The sequence below is a fragment of the Crinia signifera genome, chromosome 2 (assembly GCF_055691185.1).
Source record: "Crinia signifera chromosome 2, ASM5569118v1, whole genome shotgun sequence".
Classification (NCBI taxonomy): Eukaryota; Metazoa; Chordata; class Amphibia; order Anura; family Myobatrachidae; genus Crinia; species Crinia signifera.
In genome coordinates, this window is record NC_139218.1 from 167,772,696 (window position 1) to 167,795,159 (window position 22,464).

At 40.8% G+C, this 22,464-nt stretch overlaps 1 protein-coding gene across 2 annotated transcripts in view; it reads right to left on the reverse strand.

The window, feature by feature from the left end:
* Window positions 1–22,464, reverse strand: part of PKP1 (plakophilin 1) — a 168,622-nt gene that overhangs the window by 12,665 nt on the left and 133,493 nt on the right. For both annotated transcript variants that reach the window (XM_083173187.1, XM_083173188.1), the window contains 5 exons: window positions 13,456–13,633; window positions 12,347–12,461; window positions 9,646–9,804; window positions 7,766–7,942; window positions 43–196 (listed from right to left, as the gene is read on the reverse strand). In XM_083173187.1, coding sequence (XP_083029313.1) covers window positions 43–196; window positions 7,766–7,942; window positions 9,646–9,804; window positions 12,347–12,461; window positions 13,456–13,633 — 783 coding nt within the window. The remainder of the gene's footprint in view (window positions 1–42; window positions 197–7,765; window positions 7,943–9,645; window positions 9,805–12,346; window positions 12,462–13,455; window positions 13,634–22,464) is intronic.

Here is a 22,464-nt window from a genome sequence, read left to right on the forward strand (position 1 = left end):
TGAGATATTGAGACAAAATAAAATAGATACAAGACATCTTACCCATGCTCCTGTGAAGAGACGGATGACGGGACATATTGCTGAGAAGCGAAGTTCCTGTTTTTACCACATCAGAGTTTCCAGATTGAAGCAAACGTGTTATTTGAGGAAGTCCATTTTCTTTTAGGCCAATGATCTGACTCATGCCATTGGACATCTGAAAACAAAAATAAAATAGGTCACTCTCCTTCACAGTGTTCGGCCAACAGCAGAAAAAGGGGAGGCAGCTATATTCTGAGGCCTAGTTCAAACTCACTACTTAATGGCAGAGTTCTGGAGACAAAAGCACATGTTTAAATAACCACTCCCCCCATTACCCCCACAAAAGGTACCAGTCACTCACTTTGTACATAGGTGGCAGGAGATACAGCTGCTACTGGAATTGTGATGCCTGCAGAGCCTGCTGCTCCCCAGCACTCAGAGCCATCATAAACAATGTCATCAATATAGAATGGCGCCATCCACTAAGTCGGCCTCATGCCATTAAGTTACGCAGATATCTGGCTGTCCACAGCTCTCTGAATCTCTCTCTTCACATGTTCACTAGAAACTGAGCAAGAGAGGCCCTGCCTCCAATCCTAACAGCCACAGCCAGTCACTGATGGTTGCTGTCTTTGTCTAATGCTAAGAGTTTAGGTGCTGCTCTGTAGGTTGCTATATAAGCACGTGGCAGCAACAATAGTGCGGGGTCAGGCAAAAATCAAAAAAGCAGCAGGTCAATGCTCCTATATGCACTGTATCTCCAATGTCTACTCCTTCTCCAGTCCATTGTCTCACTCCTTCCTCATCCCAGTGTCCCAACTCTTCATTTTACATTCAATTGCTGAATCCATCTAACTGCCCCCAACCTAGAACCCCCCCGTCAGTCCAGTCACAGTGTTCTCCATTTTCCAGCCTAATGTTTTCCTCCCTAACACTCCTATCTCTCTGCACCACTTTGCACCCAGTCCAGCCCCCCAATTCCTAATGCGCCCTACAGTCTAATGTGGTACACTAGGTTCAGTAGGTAAGTATACTTTCTTTACAGGTACCTTTTCTCCGCACAGTGTGTATATAACTCATAGAATTCAGTTGTTCAATATAAAAGTTTAACAATTTATTTGCATAACAATCATATAATTCAATTCATCACACACAAAACATTGTGTGAATAAATGGATCACTACATTTCGTGTTTTATTTTACAGGAACTGGAATGAAACAACTCCTCCAAAAGAGAGTTTCTTTCTTCAGGCTGCCTGTAACAAATCTGAATTTACTTGCAAACTTGTAACTTATCTAATACCAAACAAGATATTTATATACAGTATATTCAACATAGATCTACATTTTCACATGACATCAAAATGACAATATTATCAGTATTATATGCTAAAATACTACTGTATTATTGCACAATAATATACCTGCTACAGCTGTAAACTATTACTTACACAGGTATTCAATACTTTAATTCCCCTTGTGCAGCGAATCCTGTTTTGGATTCGCTGCACAATCGCCAGGTTCCGGAGGGCTGCAGCATTCGCTGCCAGCCCTCCCTCACCCCCTATTCAACGCCTCAGGGGCTTGCTGCCCCTGGTGGCAAATTTTACCCCCCCCCCCGGCGAATGCCGCAGGGAGCCGGAGGAAGGCTGCGGGCAGGGAGATGGAAGCCTCCCTGCCTGCGCCGGACACTGTGGAGGTGAAGGAGGGCTGTCGGGGACACAGGGAGCGCCCCCCCCCCCCCCCGAGCTGGCAGGGGGCTGTGTTAGGGAGCTGCTACACACTGGTCCCGATCGTGCATATGTAATGATCGAGACCAGTGTACAGTGAATATATGAATATTAATGAGCGGCTCCCGGATCGGCCCCCTGCTGGTGAATGTGTAAAAAAATATATATATACAGGTCGAGTATCCCGTATCCGAATATCCGTTATCCGAATTATTCCGAAATACGGACATTCCAGAAAGTGAAAAAAAATTTTTTTTGTGCTAAAAACTCACTGGGGACATATGTAACAGCATCACTGGGGACATGATATGTAACTGGCACTATATATGTGCAAGACAATGATTGCTTGGCATTCAAATTCAGTGCTGAGATAGTACACACATTTTGTTTCACGTTTTGAAACCTTGTTTTTTGAACAATTAAAATATGTTTGTGTGTATTTTATGTGGTAATAAAATATATTTGTGTGTATATTATGTGTTTATACAGCATAAATGCAAGATACTTCAAAATACATCATTGAAATATTAAAATATTCCGAAATACGGAATAATCCGTTATCCAAAATTCTCCTGGTCCCGAGCATTTTGGATACGGGATACTCAACCTGTATTGTTAAAAAAAAAATAATAATTTTTTTATATATTCATGTGCTGCAAGCACATGAATAAAAATAGCATGCCCCTTCACAGAAAAAAAAAATCTGATTTTTTGAGACCAAAATAAAAATAAAAAACGCTTTATTTTCAAAGATCACATTCCAGTTCCCCTTAAAAAGATGACAAATGTAAAATGGAGAATCCTGGCGAAAATCACTGGAGAAAGCAGTTCTCCACTTCAGCACTAAATACACTCTCAGCGAATTCCACTGAAAACCCCATTGAAAACCACCGGCGAATCGCAGTGAATCACAAACGGCGAATCACCAGACATTCGCTCTTCATTTGCAGCGAATTGTGTCCATTGAATAGGGCGAATTGTTTTTTCTGTGAGAAAATTCGCCAGAAAACAGGCGAATTGCCAGATTCGCTGAAAAAAATGGCGAATCAGAGGCATTGAATACTGGCCTTAGTCTCTTTCTATTAGGACAGGCTTTCCCAACCACGGTCATCAAGGCACACCAACAGTGCAGGTTTTAGTGATATCCAGGCTTCAGCACAGATGGATTAATCAGAATCACTCAGGTACTAATTAAGTCACCTGTGCTCAAGCCTGGATATCTACAAAACCTGCACTGTTGGTGTGCCTTGAGGACCGTGGTTGGGAAAGCCTGTATTAGGTAGTCACTTATAACCAAAGCGGCTATTTTTGTTTTGTAGATTGGAGTCCCGCACTGAGCATCCTGACAGTCGACTTATTTGTAATCCACAAGTGAAAGTAAATCAGGTAATGATTGGTGGCGTTCTCACTTTGGGGGTTATTCTAGTTCACTCTTTCTGACAAAATCCTTCTTAGATGGACAAAACCATTGCAGGGGGGCAGATGTTACTTGTGCAGATATAATTAGATTTGGGTTGAGTTTTACTTCAAAGTGAGATCTATATTGCAGTGTAAAAATAAAGCAGCCAGTATTTACCCTGCACAGAAACAAAATAACTCACCCAAATCTAACTCTCTCTGCACATTTTACATCTGCCCCCCTGCAGTGCACATGGTTTTGTCCATCCAAGAAGGATTTTGTCAGAAAGAGTGAACTAGAATAACCCCCTTTGTAACAACACACTTTTCTTCATATCCTTTGCTTAAAAGTGTAACTCACTGTATAAAGTCTTCACACCTTATTGCTTGTTACAGTCACTATTTCTCCATCAAATAATATTAGTCAGGAAAAGATTCTTATTTTCTCCTCCTGATGAGGAATCAAATAAATGTCTGCCTGTTGTACAGTTATCATCTGAGGTAAACACAGTCTCTGTGTTACCCCTGCCTTAGGTTATTAGCTTCTTTTAACCTTCCTGAGATAATATTTATTTCAATATATACATCTAGGCGAGAGAAGAGCGTATTACAGCCTTTCTGAGGTAAAATGTCCTTTTCTGAGGTAAAATGTCTTTAAACAGTATACAGCTGTGTAGGTAAATATGAGAAAACCCCTTTCCTGGGCTGGTACAGGTATGCATGTATTTTGGGTCTGGACTCACCACACCTCTCCTTTTATCATTTACAGTCTGACAGGTCACAGCAATAACTTGAGAGGGAATCCCAGCAACTGATGAGCTGTCTCCACATACCCCCATCCTCCATGCTCCCTCTTTCTGCCACACTCTTTCTACCTGGACTTCTCCTCACAGAATGCACTGCTAAACTGCTTAACCTCCTTCTGACACAGGTCATGTGACCAACTTCTGACCCCTTAAACAGTTGCAGAGGCTGCTGGGAATTGTCCATCACTGTAAACAAATTCACTATAGCATGCTTCACTATAGCAGAGGCTGCTGGGAATTGTTCATCACTGTAAACAAATTCACTATAGCATGCTTCACACACAATACACTGTATAGCAGTTTACCACACTAATGCCCTCCTATATAGCTCCCACAGTTGTCACCCTTCACCTGGCATCACTTACTGCTGCTATCACTCTCTACTTTTTACTCACTGCCTGTGACTCTCTTACCCAGTGCTTCCGGGTGCCCGGTGATGTACCCGGCGCGGCAATGTACGTCACAGACCTGACAGTGTGCTACACTGACTGGGGTGAGGAGACTTTGTGTTGATGTCTGGGTGGTGTAGACCAACGCGTTTCGGCACTTAGTGCCTTTTTCAAGGATTGATATGCTTCTGTCTCTCTCTGTATTTAAAGCCCTCCCGGTTCCCTCTGATTGGATGTTGAAACCTGTGATGGGCGGGTTCCTAAGTCAGCGACTGATTCGCTGATGCATATGTCAGTGGGTGTTCCCAGGTGGTGTGTCATTAATCTATGCGTGCAGGTGATCTTGTATCTGCATGTCAGTTGCAGTACTGGGTTTTTAAATGTATATGGTGCAAGTGACCTTCTGTCGACATGGATCCTGTCGTCATCCACTATATCAGTGGTTCCCAAACTGTGTGCCTAGGGTCCCTGGGGTGCCTCAGGACACCTGCAGGGTTGCCTTGGATTAGTGGTCTAGAGGCAATTGAAATTATTTATGGTCATTGTAAAAGACAAAAACTGGTGGGCTACCAATAATAAAATATGTGGACAAACAGAAGCTAATCCTGTCCCTCGCCCATAAATGAACCCATATATGCCATACAAATCAATTTACAGAATAAGCAACTTTTGGACTAGGGGTGCCATGAAAAAAATTCTGAGCTCTAGGGTGCCGTGATTTTAAAAAGTTTGGGAACCCCTGCACTATATGGTATCGCAGTGATGTGTCTATCTGCCCTGTCAGTGGTCCATACCTTGGAGTTTCAGTGTGTAGTTGGTATGGATAAGGTCTACATACAGGGATAAAGTTGTAGTCTCTCTGGGGAGGGGGGAGTAAAGTTGGAGTGCTGATGTTTTGATGGTGATATCAGAAATCTCTCTTAATTTCAGCTAATAAAGGTGTGGGCTTGCCACTAACATTCCTGTAGTGTATTTATTCAAATTATATGATGTCACTGATATTGAAGTCAATATTATGTCCTTTGGGTTGCATGGTTTGTAGCGTATATATCCACTTGAGCTCCTCCCTGTTGATTTTTTTGGTATAGTCCCCCCCCTCTCCAGTTTTGTTGAACTTGTGCTATTGCTGTAAATGTCATTCCTGTTGCGTCCCTGTTGTGTACTTCCTTAAAATGCTGTGATAAGCTGTGTTGTTCTAAGCCTATTTTAATATTTCTGATGTGCTCGTACATCCTGATTCTCAGTGGTCTTATTTTCCTTCAGACATATTGTTTGCCACATGGGCATGAAATAATGTACACAACCCCCTTAGTGTGACATGTAATTTTGTGTTTAATCCTGTATGTCTGTCCTGTTGTGTTGGATGTTATGTCCGTCACTTTCCTTAATCCATTTCTGTCCGATGCAGTGTTGCAAGTAAGGGGGTACGGCGTGGTACGGAGTACCTGTAAGAAATATGTTGCAGGTACGCAGTACCACTTACCCCCTGAGCCACTGTCAATTCTATTTTTATTTTAAGTCTAAATATAATGCATCCGCAGCCCGCCCACCCAGCATTATAATTGGTGTTGTATGCAGCTACCGGCTACTGCTGATTTAGCCTGTCACACTGACAGGCAGCAGCGGCGCCGACAGCATGAAGAGCAGGCTCCACAATTGTAAGCACAATCTGCCCGGCTCTCCCCCAAGCAAGAGCCAACCCACCCCCAGTCATTATCTGTTTTTCATTCCCTGTCTTCTGATTCCATGCTACTATTGTCATTTAGTCACTCCTCTAGCTTTGTGTGACCACGCCCCCTCATGACACAAAACCACGCCCATTTTTGGTGGAGGCTATCAGTACCACCAAGAAAAAAATTCTACTTGCACCACTGGTCCGATGTCTTGCAGGCTACACATGATCAGCTTTATTAACCAATAAATTTCCTTGTTTATATACATTCTCCATGCAATATCATTCTTGGGAATACAAACCATACAATCTACAGACCACAAGATATTTGGTCTAACCATAGTCACCAGTGAGTGTGCAATTCATACCCAATTACACTAGTCAATAGGCCAGGCATGGCCAAACTATGGCCCTCCAGCTGTTGTGAAACTACACATCCTAGCATGCCTTACAATAGTTTTAGCATTCCCTAATAGCAAAACTATGACAAGGCATGATGGGACTTGTAGTTTCACAACAGCTGGAGAGCCATAGTTTGGCCATGTCTGCACTAGGAAATAGTCTTTGAATATTGTTTACGCAATATACTTTGCAATGAATACTGTTTATTAGAATATGGGCCACAAACTTAACAAAATTTATTTGTATTATATACCAGAGACCAGGGATATGGATCTCCATAATATTCTCATTTCAAAAATTGTCTCTCTGGTCACACTATACTTATGAAATATTTTGCTGAATCATTGCAAAAAGTATAGAGTATTGAGGCCCACATGGGTATCACATAAGCTGGTCTCAAAACTGCTCCATTTAAAATAAATATTTGCTTTGATTACAACTTACTTACCATATTCTATCTATATTTTCATTTTCTTCCATTGCACATATTGTCTAGCATTATTTTGTATCCTATATGGTTTTTTTTTTTTTAAATAAACTTTTTTATTGAAGATATGTTTTTTTATTATTTATGCTTCAAGATTGATTATAATGCACTGTATAATGTACTTTAATATATTATTTTATCAAGTTACTGAGGGCCTGGTCGGTGCAGTTCTGTCCGCGTACGGTCGGTCCGCCGATGTTTGGTGTTTGCGCATGTGCAGAGGCATATCTGCGAATGTGCGAACGGCAGCCACGTCCAAATACCGCATGAATTTTCTACACTCCGAACAGGGGGAGGAGAGGGGCGTGAAGGGCTGTTTTGGCTCATTACCATATGTGTACGCCCAGAGTTTCATAGGCGTTCCCATGAAAACGCTGGGCGTACGGATGGTAATGCGGCCGTGACGCACGTGTGGGGGGCGGACATATGACATAGCCGGATGTCAGCTGCCCGCCCATATCCCTGCTTTTGCACAGAGAAATGCCCGAGTGGTCTGGAGCACTCGGTGCTGCCTGACCACTCGGTCCTGCATTCGATGGTCTGCGACCATCGAATGATGGGGGAGGTTCCCAGACATGGAGGAGGTGTACACACTTCTCGTGTGTACTCGTGCTCCGTGCGGTCAGCGGCTTACCGCATTCGGACGCAGTGAGCGGTCCGTACGGAAGGCGGGGCTCAGGACGCTCGGTCCTGTCCGCATATACGCATCCGACCGCACCGACCAGAATAAGGCCCTGAGTGAGGCAGCCCCAAAAAACTACAGACTGATATAAACAAGAAAAAAATGTCAGCATATTGTTTTTCAATCCCTAAATTACAATATAAAGTTATTTATGCTTTATTGAGTAGTTGAAACTCACCGGCCCCTTGCTAGCAGTAAGATTTTGGAGAGCTCCAGCACATGCCTCCAGGGTAGAGTCTTTCTTGCTCTGTCCCAGAAGAGACAGATACGTTTTTATAGCACTAGAGTGAGACAGAACTGTAGATCCTTTGGGGTTAGCATCCTCTTCTGGAAGTGGTAACTCAAAATTATTATTCTGCAGAAAAAAAACAATATAAGACACTAATGACAGCAATGAACACTTTTTAGCTTGAATGAAATGATCCTATCTAATCATTATTTGTATATCAAACTACTTGCTAAACCAATAATTTAATGGCCATCACATATTTTAATAGTCAATAAATATATTTAAAATTGCAGTATTCAGACAAAATATTAGTCAGGGTTGCCGACTTGCACAAAATCCTCTCCGGGAGAAGCCCGGAGAGGAATCTTTCATTACGAGTTTGGGGGTGGGGCTTAACGGTGACGCCATTAAGCCCCGCCCCCATTACGGCAAATAGCCGAAATAACTGATCTCCATGGAGGGGGCTAAAATGACACGATTGTGCCATTTTAGCTCCACCCCCTCCTCTGAAACCCGCGGATTGCGGCATTTAAATGCCGTGAACGGGGGGGGGGGGGGGGGGGGGGACGACTCAGTGGGTGTCCCCCTGATTCTGGGAGGGTTGCCCACCCTTCCGGGGGCCGGGAGGGGGGACCCGATTTTCGGGAGACTCCCTCAAATTCTGGGAGGGTCGGCAACCCTGATTAGTAAACAATTTAAACTTTATAATGAAATCTAAAATCTAAAAATTATTTACCAACCAATTAATATACCTGAGTAATGAAAAACGTATTATTGGAACTCCCTCCGTTTATGCTGGAGGATGAAAATAAGCCTTCATAAAATTAAGAACTGATATGCATAGGATCCCTACAAAAATTCTCCAGCTGATTACTAGAAGGTCATAGTGGGTGTTTATTGGCACAGGCACTTCTAAATGTTACTATACTGCAAGAAAGACATGAGAAAAAAGCATCTACCTCTCATTTTTCACCTTGCAGTGTAACTTGTGAGGTATCTGCTTAGCCACCTGCTATAGCTGGAGCAGGTGTGATGGAGCAAGAAAATATATTTTACCTTTTAAATAAAATATAAGGCATTCTCTCGGGCATCCCTCCGACTTGAACTCTTTGTCCCAGTACACGCTACACTAATTAGGTGTCGATTCTGACACACAAAAAAAGAGACACGGTATGTTGACCTTTTGCATTTGTCTAATTTTGTCAATGTCAACGTAGTGCATGTCTACCTATTTTGGTGTTGACCTGTCTACTGTAGACCTCTTGATGAACACCCATATCAACTACACACAGTAAACATTATTTATTTCATTTAATTCTAACTACTTGCCCAATAGAAATAGAACACCTCCAATACAAAATCACCATCAGCGGCGATAAGAGGGGTGTGGGGCAGGTACAAATTACCCAGGCCTGATTGAGGGACCTGGTGCAGGGCCAAGTCTGCGTGAAAGGTGGAGCAACAGCCTCTGGGCCAGATGCACTAAGCTTCAAAAGCCATGCCATGTCATAGACTGTGCTTTAAAAATATCAGGCAGAAGCTGATTGGTTTGTTGTTTATCACTCTCCATTTTATCACTTTTGAAGCTAAGTCCTCTGTTTGGTGCCTCAAAGGGAATTGTATGTAGTGTGGTAATGGCCCAAATCTACATATGACCACACCTCATCGAAATTATTTGGGCTCATCTGATGTCTAAGCGACCATGCACAGGAAAAGTCATATCAAGAACAAAGATAAACAAATATGTATATACAAAAAGCAATCCACTGAAAATAACTAGACTGAGGATGGTTTCCAGGTATGGCATTTTTTGAAAATCCAATATTCACCTGCAACTTGTCACTCTTGTTGCTGAAGCAGCCTGTAGAGGTCTTGTCTGTCTGTTGATTGCGCAACATTTGTTCATTCAATTGGGCGTATTTATTTGGCACTTCTGAGTCCAAATGGTAAGATAGATTGTGCAGGATACAGGCACAGTTTTCCACCGACTATAAACGAAATACATTTATGTGAGAATTAAATCTAATTATTTGCAGACATTGTAGTAAATTACTGACATACAATTATTTATCAATAAATATATTAATACAACACAATGATTCTGTTTCCTATGTAGGAAACCAGTTGTGTGTGTAGGATCTTACATACACTTCATATTGGACAGGTAAGGATGTTATTATTTAAAACAAAACACAAAATAAAAGCAGACACTTCACACTGACATGTAGGGGTTTATTTACTAAGATGGAAGTTCTATTAAAGATATGATGTTGCTATGAGCAACCAATCAGAATCTACTTATTTATTTAGCACATTTTAGAAGATAATTGATGGAATCTGATTGGTTGCCCAAAACAACACCCCATCTTCTATAGAATTCCCATCTTACTCCATAATTTGATAACAAGAACAAATGCTCCAACCACATTGTAATCTCAAATCCCCCACATTCCCTCCCTTCACCCATGGGGGGGCACAACCGATGTTGACTACGAATATACTCTTTTGAGCAGATATGCATGTTCAGAAGAGTTCCTGGAGGCTATATAAACATCACCAGCTTTTATCCAAATGTTTCTATATGGAGCAGCAAAGTGCGGTCCTGCACATGCTTAGACACAAACATTGACATTCAAACCACTGATGAATAAAAAAAAAAAAGTATTTTTTTTAAATATATTTTTAATGCTATTGTACAACATTCGATCTAATCACTATTTACCCATACTAACCTAGTTGTGCTACTGATTAAGTAATAATACAATCCATTGCTATTACTAATACGGATACCTTGCTATACTAACTATACCTTGAGTGAAACCCCTTATATGCAATATCTTGCAAGACCTTGATAACTACATAAGGTTGTTACATATAATGGAATATCAATGAGAATATAAAGTTATGGGGTGAGATTTAATAGGATGAGATATTCAGAAAGTGAGAGATTTGGGAAGAAATCTCCAGTTTTTTTAAAGCGGCAATCATTTACACTGCAAAATCAGTTTGATTTTGCAGTGTAAATGATTGCCGCTTTAAAAAAACTGGAGATTTTTTGCCAAATCTCTCATTTTATGAATCTCTCATCCTATTAAATCTCACCCATTATGTTATTATGCTGAAAACGAAACAGTATTGCAGCATAAACACAGGGCGACGGAGCCTCCGTCCTGAGCGATGTAGTGTAGCAAAGCTTGGTCAGCACACTCTGCTGGCACATATGCGATACATTAGCGATATGTGCTTATAGATCTGGGACAGCCAGTGTTCTTTAGTGAGAACAATGGCGATCTGTGCTTAATTTCCAAGCAATCTAGTCAGATTGCTTAGAAATAGGGCTACAATTGGCCTGTGTGCATGCCCCATAAGATTAGTAAATTAAAGAGAAATATAGAGCAAAAAAGGTAACATTAAACGTTTTGTTTGTGGGATTATATTGTATTGTCCATACTGAACAGAATTATATGATTATGTCCTGAATATATGTTCTACATTTTGCATTTGAAGGCTATTTTTAACCTATGCAGTACGTGTAATGAAAGTTTTAGCACAGTAAAGATTGTGCAAAGTTGTATAATATTTAAGTGAAAGGAGTGGAGTAAACAGGGTTTATTTACTAAAAATGGGTTCTGTTTTAGATGAGATGTTATGTTGCTATGGGCAACCAATCAGAATATACTACTTATTTAGAATATATATATATAGAATCTGATTGTTTGCCAATTGCAACATCCCATCAGAAATAGAACTCCCATCTTAGTAAATAAACACTGATTATTAACCCCTTCCCGACATTTGACGTACATTTACGTCATGGTCGGGATGTACTTCCCGACACATGACGTAAATGTACGTCATGACTTCAAAGTGTCACCGCGTCTAGAGACGCGGTGACAGAGGGACGATGTCTGCTGTCCCTGACAGCAGACATCTTCCCTCATTGCCCAGGGGGGGCAGCGATGCCCCCCGCCATGGGCGATCGCTGCGATTGGCTGTTCAAACGTGAACAGCCAAAAGCAGCGTTTACTGTGTGATGTGTAAAATTTAGACTCTGCTGCCCCCTAGTGTCCAAAAAAAATAAAAGAAAGTTGAAATAATGATGTAATAATAAAGTTTAGATATGGTCTATGTTAGTTATTAACTATTTTGAGTGGTATGATTATTTGTCTCACAAGCAGAAAATTTTACATTTTGCAAATAGCAAAATGTTCAATTTTTTTACGACATTTTGGTATTTTTCACCAAAAAAAAAAAAACTGTATCGACCAAAATTTACCACTAATTTAAAGTACAATGTGTCACGAGAAAACAATCTCAAAATCACTGGGATAAGTAAAAGCAAAAAAAAGTTATCCCCACTTAAGTGATACATGTCAGATTTGAAAAAAAGGGCTCTGTCAGGAAGGCAAAAACATGCTGCGTCGGTAAGGGGTTAAGAAAGAACAGTTTATGGCAAAAACAAAATCTATAACACCAAAGAATAAGCATATATTTCCTACTTCAACCAGCAAAACCATATTCTAACATTACCTTGTCATCAGGACAATTATTGGCAACACATTGCTGGATATAATGCATAAGAGAGTCCACTAGCCCTGGGGAGTTGCGCATGGCCTGGCGTCCAACATCTGCAGAGCTAAGGTTCCTGAAAAGGTTAAGTGACAATAGTCATGATCACATTTCATAGAAAAGGAGAATTTGGTTGCAAATAATTTCACTAAATATTTATTTTTAATCTATTATTCACTGTATATCTACTATATATAAGTGAAAATTTGTCCTTCTGTCTTTCTATATAAATCCAGTTTCCAAGCCAAGATTGTGACATTTTTACATACAAGAGTATTAAAACACAGCCGAAGCATCTAAAATAATAATCTCTGGAATGAGCAAATTGCAGGGTTGCATCTATCTATCTATCTATCTATCTATCTATCTATCTATCTATCTATCTATCTATCTATCTATCTAATATATAAAAGCGAAAATGTGTCTGTCCTTCTGTCTTTCTAAACATATCCACAGTTTACAAGGAAAGATTGTTAAATGTTAAATACTAGCATATTAAAACACGGCCGAGGCAACGAAAAAAAAATTACAAATCAAAATTTATAACGGTTAATTTTTTATTAATTAAAAACCACATTTTTTGCTGTACACTCATACTGTATGTATGTTCAAGCATAATTCCGGAATGACTGCAGTAATTTACACCAAACTTGGTACCCATATAACATACAATCTGTGAACAAACATTGTGGGGGAAACATGTCCCTAGGGACGAGGCAGCAGCACAGAGTATTTCAGCAGACAGCATATGTCAGTGGTGACAGGGCTGCATGTAACAGGGACAGTGACATGATGTGAGGATGGAATGGAGATAGCACAAACCCACACACTGAGAATTATAAAGTGGCAGTAGCAGGGTCTCCCAGCAGCACAGAGTATATCAGGAGATGCATAATGTGCTGCTCTTCCATGTAAATTAAGGAACAACTAATGTTATTTATATAACATTTAATTTAATATTTAAATTGATTATTGTAAACAAACATTCATAAACTCTCAGGCAATGCTGGGTACTCCAGCTAGTTAGTAATAAATGAATAACCATTTGAAATAAAACAAACATATGTCACCTTAAACATCCAGTTGCATTGAAGAAGATTTCAGGATCTAATGCACTCTTCTGACCAGATATCGAATTATCTGTCCAACCAGAAAATGGAATCACTACACATTCGTTCAAGACAGGAAGAGCTTCCTTAACAAGTTCCTCCTTAAGCTGGTCTGTAGAGGATAAATTCCAGAGCAAACCTGTAAACAAAAAATAAATAAAATTACACCATATGCAAGCCATCAGAATTTTAGATTTTAAAACTTCTATTTATTGACTTTTCAAATCAAGTAACATTGTAAAAATGAATAAAATAAATCAATCACACTACAGTAAAACAATGATAGGCCTGATTCAGAGCTCCATGGAGTTGTGGACTGTGTTTGTCCACAGCCTCATCTGTATCCTATGAAAATCTCACAGCCAATTATATTAATATGGAGTTACGCCATTCTTTCGACAAAATAAATATAGAGGGTATGTTACCACAGATAAATCCTCTGATAACTTCTCCTCTAACAGCGATGCAGAACCTGAGCAACGCCGTGGACGCGGCAGAGGCAGAAGACAACCCACGGGCCCTTTAGGGGTTACCACCCGCATGAGGAATACCGAAGGCGGCGCCGGTACACCCGACGAGGGCGGCAGTGGCAGAGGCAGGGCTGTCGGAAAGAAACCTCCGATACCGACAAGAGCCTAGTGGTGAATCTCTCATCTTATACGCTAACTAATGATGAACACCAAATCCTTACAAAAGGCTTATCTTTCGTACCTTCTGTTAGAATGGACCTGCTTACCTGGCAGTCTGAACAACATGTCTTGTACCGTCAACTCAAATTAAAAGAGTACTTCACTAAAAATCCCAAAAGTGCCGACACGACGGTCGATATGATTCCTCCCCAGCTTCGCCAGTTGTTACCTCCCTCAAACTTTGACCCTCAATCAACGAACCCATCTATTAAAACCTATATGCGTCTATTGGGCTCACAGGTTGATACAGAACTCTCAGCAAAGCCCATTCAACATTCTAACCTCACAGCAGCCGAACGTCTGACACTGAAAAAGTTGGCTGATAACCATGATTTAATCTTCCGTCCAGCAGATAAAGGGGGAGCCCTTGTTGTGATGGACTTTGTGAAATATAAGGCCGAACTGGACTCACAACTATCAGACCAGCTCACGTACCAATTACTGCCTAGAGATCCTACTCCAGTGTATCAGAAGCAATTACAAAGCCTGCTACAAACAGCGGTATCGTCTAAACAAATTGATCAACCTCTCTGCGATGCTCTTGTCCCCAAGTTCCCCATGGTCCCTGTAATTTTTTTTTTTTAAATTTGAATTTATTTTATTTGAAAAATTACACATATACATTACTTACACATAACGTCTCATTGCATTGTTTATCTGCTCTTATTATAGCTGTTCCGCAAACCTCTTACTGTATTCTGTATTTGTTTGCGCTATCAGAGTATATTTGCGTTCCACATTACATATGGTACTTTACAGACAATTCTTTACATGTGACACTCCTATACATTACAATACAAACATTACAAACAATACATTAATTTGGACATTTTGCTCTTTTGGACATCGAGGCACCATCAACAACAGTTGTTTTATACTAGCCATGGACTTTAAGCATTGGGAAGGTATCTATTTATACCTTCTATATCCTTCTGCCCATACATTTCTACTCCTATATCTTAACTTTTTCGTTGTATAGCATTTTACTCCCCCTGAGTTCCTTACTATAGTCTAAAATTTGTCTGTTAAGTCACTACCCCCTTAGAGATGACCTGGCATGTTTATACATTCCAGAATATGTACGTATATTTCCACGCAGCTTTTAATTTATTTTCGGCACTCACGGCTACCAACAACCGACCAAATTACCTTTCTTTGTTATGTGCAGCCCCCCCAATATTTTTTTTTTTTTTTTTTTAATATTATTTATTATGACTTTATATTTTTATACAGTGCTAATTATAGTGTTTAATGAAGTTCTTAATATTCTATTTCTTTATCTACAATTGTTTTCGTGTAGTTTTATTTAGTGTTTTGTGCTAAATACATACTTATTAGTCTGTGACCAGAATTATAAACATATAACCGTTAGTGTCTACATAAGTTAATTTTATAAAATACATTATTATGGTGTTCAATAGAATTCTTGCTATATTCTTACTATGTCTTCTGAATTTTACGAGTGGTTTTATTACATGTTCTGTGCCTAGTGATCTCTTATTAATCTATGGCCACCGTTATGGGCATATGACCGGATGTGTACCATCTGTGCCATATCTTTATATGTGTTCCTATATTATTTCTACATAAATACAAATATTTTTCTTGACCCACCGTGAAATTAACCAAATTTATCCAGGCTGCGTAGTCTGGTCCTTCTTTTGCCATCCACCTCCTTGCTATGAGTAATTTTGCCAAAGCACATAAATTTATTACGTATAGTTTATCATATCTATTTAAGTTAGCATCCGTACATATTCCAAGTATACAGCTTTTTGGACCTAATGCCGTCTCTGGTATCCCTGTATTCCTCATTATTTGAATCACTCTATTCCAGAAAGCTTTAATGACTATACAGTCCCACATTAAGTGCCATAGCGTTCCAATTTCACTCTGGCATTTTGGACATAATAATGAGGTGTTACCCTTTATTTTCGCCAATCTTAGCGTGGACATATAGCTCCTGTGGAGAATAAATAGTTGTACTTGCTGCACCTTTATTGAGCTTGTTGCTATTGATACCATCTTTAAAGCCATCTTCCATTCTGTTTCTGTTATTATACCTACATCATCTGCCCATTTAACGCTCAGTTCCTGCAGCCTATCCTCATAGGTAGCTTCTACCATCTGATTGTATAGCCTCGACACCTGTTTATTTTTACCTCCTTCCCTTAAGGCTTTTTTAATCGGGGAAGTTGAGAATATTGGCTTTTCGTTTTTAAATTGGGTCTCCAGAGCATTTCTAATTTGTAAGTATCTAAAAAAGGAGCGGGAGAGTGAGAATTCATCTACCAACTGTGCATATGATTTCAGCCCCTCTGCATTGAATAGTTAACTCATAGTACTAATCCCATATGTTCCCCAAATTACATCAGGTTGTAGTTTACTAAGTTCTCTAAACCTTTTATAATCCGCTAGGGGATGTTCTATATCTATATCATTATATTTAACAATTTTACCGACCTCTCGCCAGACTTTGACCGCCTGAACCACCAGCGGTGCATCTTGTTTAGAGGCTGTCCCCTTTAACAAATATTGTATTGGACTGCTGTTTTCACTTCCTTGTGCCATCAATGTCCTGACCAGGTTACTCCCTGTGTCCTCTACCACCCACTCCCGTATATGTGCCAGTTGACCAGCCAAATAATATAATCTAAAATTGGGGAGGGATAAGCCACCTTCCCCCTTCTTTCTCATCAGTGTTTCGAGCTTAATTTTTGCCCTCTTATTATTCCATAAAAAGGATGTTATTAGGCTGTTTAATTTATTGAAGATGGCCAATGGCAGATACACTGGAAATTGCTGCATGACGTACAGAAACTTTGGTAGGACGATCATTTTGATTAGGTTTACTCGACCAGACATTGAAAGTGGGAGTTTACTCCATGTTTTAAACTTACTAACAACAAAGTCCATCAATGGTTGTATATTTAAATTGGAAAATTCAAAGGGGTCTCTGGTAATCCATATTCCGAGATATTTAAATGCCTCTGTCCATTTAATTGACAGTGTTTCCTGAGTTCTATTGTTAAGCTGCTTTTTTGTTGCCAATATACAAGACTTCTGAATATTTATTTCAAACCCCGAGTATCCGCCATGAGTTGTGATCATCTGTAGGACCCTGGAGGCAGAGCGGCTATAATTCTGCAGAAATATCAGTAGATCATCGGCGTATAGAGCCACTGTGTCATTTACTGGCCCTGCTCCAAAGCCCACTATACCTGGATGCCTCCTCATGGCACATGCCAACGGCTCCACTGCCAATGCGAACAGGCTTGGTGACAGTGGACATCCCTGCCTTGTCCCCCTTGAGAGGGAGAAGGCAGAGGACGTCCACCCATTCACCGACACTCTAGCCTTTGGACTAGAATACAAAAGCCGGACCCATCTCACAAAATTTGGCCCGAAACCGAAGGCCCTCAACACCTCCCACAAATATGACCATTCGACTGCGTCGAATGCCTTTATCGCGTCTAATGACATTATAGCTGCATCATCCGTGTTGTTATTGGCAACTTGTAGGTGTCTAAATACTTTTCTTATATTTGTAGAAGTAGATTTCCCTGGCATGAAGCCGGTTTGATCCGAGTGGATAATCCTGTCAATATTTCCACTCAGCCTTTTTGCCAACAGTTTCGCCAAAATCTTGGCCTCTGAGGGCAACAAGGATATTGGTCTATATGCTTCCATATCCTCCTGGTCCTTCCCTTGTTTAGGAAGCAGAATGATTCTTGCCTCCATCATTGTCTGAGGACATACCCCGGTCTCAAAACAGGACGTAAAGAGTTCAAGCAACAATGGGGCAAAGAATTCAACATACTTTTTATATACGTCCATCGGGATGCCATCCAATCCCGGTGCTTTTCCATTTGGTAGTTCTCTAATGGCACTGATTATCTCGTCAAGTTCTAGCGGGCCTTCCATAGTCTGACTGTCTACCTCCTCTAGGGAGGGTAACCCAATTTTCTCAACATATTCCCGAATTTGCAGTTGTAGATATGGTGATCTGGCCTCATATAGCTTACAAAAGTAATCCCTAAATGCCCCTCCTATTTCTGGTGTTTTATACTGTATTAACCCAGTTGCATCTTTTATTTTATGTATTATATTTAAGGGTTTATCCACATTAGCCAAAAAGGCCAGATATTTCCCAGACCTATCTGAATTGTTATATAATTTTTGTGTGTTATACTTCATGCTTTTTATATTAGATGTACTTAAGTAATCCAACCACCGTTCCCTGGCTGTTTCCCAGTTTTCCCTTGACTCTATAGTGCCATCTGCCAGAAATTTACCCTCCATTTCACTACAACTCCTCTCTAATTCCATTATTTTTTGACGGCTCAATCTTTTAACTGCACCTATTTTCTTTTTAAACGTACCTCTCAAATATGCTTTAAACGCATCCCAGGTTATATTCTCCGATGCTGTCCCCCTATTATTTGCCCAGTATTCATCCCATTGATCTATAAGCCCCGTTGTTACTTCGGGGTTATTTAGCCAGGTGGCATCACACTTCCAAAACTGACAACCTCTATCGGTGGTTTCTTTTAGCTCAATCATCAGGGGAGAGTGGTCAGAGATTCCCCTGGTCTGGTACCCAACATCCAAAACAATTGGTAATATAGCCCTGGAAGTCAATACCAGATCAATTCTTGAGAAGGCTATATGTGATGCGGAGAAACAAGAATATTGTATTACGTTTGGATTTCTTTCCCTCCATGGGTCAACCCAACCCATATCCTCCACGAAATTACCAAAATTCCTAGAACTACTGTCCCTACTGGTCCCTAATGTGCTTTTATTCCATCTGTCCAATTTTGGGTCTAATACATTGTTAAAATCACCCAGACACACCACTGGGGTGTCTGGGGTTTGTGCCACAAAATCTGCTATCTTTACTAGTACATCAAAAGAAAACGGGGGTGGGATATACACCGCAAGCAAAAGTATATGCAAATTATTAACAACACAGTCTAAACAAATAAATCTACCTCCGGGATCATATTTAAATCTGGTGTACATAAATGCTAATGATTTTTTGATAAGTATTGAAATGCCACGTGCTGATGATGTAAAGGGAGCATGGAAAGCCTGGCCCACCCAGGCCTTTTTAAGGGCCAAAAGTCTACCCCCTATCAGATGCGTTTCCGTTAGGCACACGATATCCGGGTCATTTTTCCTAACATATCGCAGAGCTAATGACCGTTTTATCTTATCATTCAGTCCCCTTGTATTCCAGGTTAACAACCGAACCATCTATTCATTTTTTAGGCAGATCCATACTTCCTATGCCCCCTCCACGGCCGACAGTATACGTGTACACTTCTGGTGCCTCGGTGTCCTTGTCCAACAAAATTACACAATTACACAACCCTTCACATAACCCCCCTCCTCCCACCCTGTATACCTGCCCCCCCCCCCCCCCCTAGGCATATTTTATTTCTCCACCCCCCCGTACCCTTTACAAGCTAAATTAGCCTATTCTATCCCCACTCTTTTTTTTTAGGCAAACTCCCCTGTAACCACTTATACCTTTAAGGCAGTAATAGTCCCCCCCCCCCCCCCGGCTTATTTCTTATTTTACCTTTTATAACCCCAAGGAAGCTACATCTCTACAATGTTATTACAGTGTTCTTACACCTTATTTCACCAACTGCCTGTACATAGACCATCTACATATCCATTTCCTTTCTCCCCTCCCCCCCCCCCTTCCCCCTTTATGGGATGCAGAAAAACTTATCATAACAAATATACATTCCCATACAACCAGCAGTATAGCACACGCTTTTGTTTTTGCTAACTCAGGTTACTAATTGGCGTCTTGCTGGGAATTTACTGTCCAGCCATTCTCCAGCCTCATTTGGTGTGTGGAAGAATTTTGTTACATCCTCAGATATAACCCTTAATTTTGCAGGAAACTGCATAGAGTATTTTAAGTCCAAGGACCTCAATCGTTTTTTAATTTCTGCAAATTTCGATCTACTCTTCTGCACCTCCATTGAGAAATCTGGAAACACTGCCAGTTTTGTACCATTAAAGTCCAATGGACCCTTCAATCGTGAAAGGCGTAGAATTGTGTCGCGATCTTGATAGTTGAGCATTTTAAAAATAAGGGTACGAGGTGGAGCTCCTGGCGGCAAGGAGTCCAGTGGCGGGCGATATACAGAGGGGTCAGTCGGAGCGCAGGCCTTTGTGAAAAGGGAGCTGCGTGAGAGCAGTGTCCACACCAAACTTCCCAGACTATCTACAAAAACTGCAGCACCCAGCATTGGAGGTCAAGCCGACATACCTGGTAAAACAGGCTACAACAAGTAAGGTGCTCTGGTTGGGTGCAACGGGGGAAAAGTGTACTTTTTGCCTTTTTTTTACTCTTCCTCTCTCTCTTTTTGGCCAAATAAAGAGAAAAAAGAGGAAAGCGGTGTAGCTAAGGACACAGCAAATACTGAATTGTTTTTTTTTTTCCTGCCTGTGGTTGGCTGGGGCATAAGAAAATTGAAACCAGTGGCATAGAGCCTGGAAAGGAGCGGGTGGCTCCCTTAATAGAGGCAGTATATGCTTGACTGTTTATCCTGAACATAGGGCAGGAGCCAATAGGACTGCCAGTAGCATTTTGACTCTGTATTGTTTCATATTGTTCCGGCACAAGGGTAGATAAGGTGAAAGTCCTGTATTATCAGGCAGAGGGCAAAGTGCCGTTGTGAGATCCTGTACTGTGCTCTGTCCAGCATGGGCAAAACAGGTAATACTGCTGCGGCAGCACGTCTGGAAAAATACGCGAGATCCCAGACAGGTAACTCATCACAGACGTCTATTACTACCCCACAAACCACCCCAGCCAAAGGGTCAAACCCTGTCGCCACCCCCGTTGCTACCCCAGACATAACTCTACAGCAGATACTCGATGCCATCAGCAGCAGCGAGAATCGACTGCTGGATAAAATCAATGATGTGCAGGTAGATATAGCACAAATTAAACAAGACGTTAAAACTGTGAAAGAGAGAATGAAAGAGGCTGAAAATAGGGTCTCCAACCTAGAAGACTCTAATAACAAGTTGCTAAAATCTGTGGAAACAATGGCTGGGCAGATCCGGGACATTAATATCAAATTGTCAGATGTGGAAGGAAGGCTGCGCCGTAATAATATAAGATTGGTGGGACTGCCCGAGAGAGAAGAAGGGAAGGAGACGACGAAATTTGTAGAACAGCTACTAAAGGATAACTATAGTCCCTCCTCTTTCTCGGGCCAATTCGCAGTAGAAAGGGCGCATCGAGTTCCATGGTCCCTGTAATTTACAGTATTCCCAAAATTCACAAATCCCTGGTTAACCCCCCTGGCCGGCCAATTATCGCAGCCCGCCACTCATTGTCACAACTCGCATCTGTATTTATCGATGCAATCTTGCAACCATACATTATTCAACATCCCCGTTACCTTCTGGACACTTCCACATTATTACAAATCTTACGTGACTTACCTGTCCTTGAGGGTGAAATATGGCTAATAACTCTTGATGTAAAAAGCCTGTATACTATCATTCCCCACCAGGCAGGCATTAAGGCTGTTGAATTGTTTTTGGCGGCACAAAATGATTATATTGGTCCTCCCATTGATTTCTTAGTTGCTTTGTTACAGTTTGTACTTACTAAAAATTATTTTGTGCACAATGGCAAATTCTGGCTTCAAACGAACGGCTGTTCGATGGGCTCAAACGCAGCTCCGGCGTATGCCAACATTTATATGTTCGCCGTCGAGCAGGAATTGTTTTTTGACGTTCCACATTTGAATGCCAGAATTTTGCTATATCGTCGCTTTATCGATGACTTACTGATTGTGTGGTCTGGTCCTATCATCGATTTTAAACAACATATCGATTTGCATAATTTGAGTGAAAGTCCTGTCAAATTGACCGTTACATGTGATCAATTCAACATCAATTTTCTTGACGTATCTTTAAAATTAAATAATGGCCACATTGAGACCAGTCTCTTTCAAAAAGAGACAGACAGAAACAACCTTTTACATGGCAATAGTGCACATCCTACCAGCCTCATTCGGGGCCTGCCATATTCACAGATAATCCGCATTAAACGGATAGTGTCTGATCCGGTTGAGACAGAATCACAAATTGATGCATTACTCCAAAGATTTTTGGTGCGGGGTTACAAATGGAAAGACCTGTTAGCAGCCCGTAAAAGGGCATCTAATATTACTAGAGAGCAGTTATTGGCCCCTAAAGTCACCAAAGAACCATCTCAGATTATCCCATGGGTGACCAC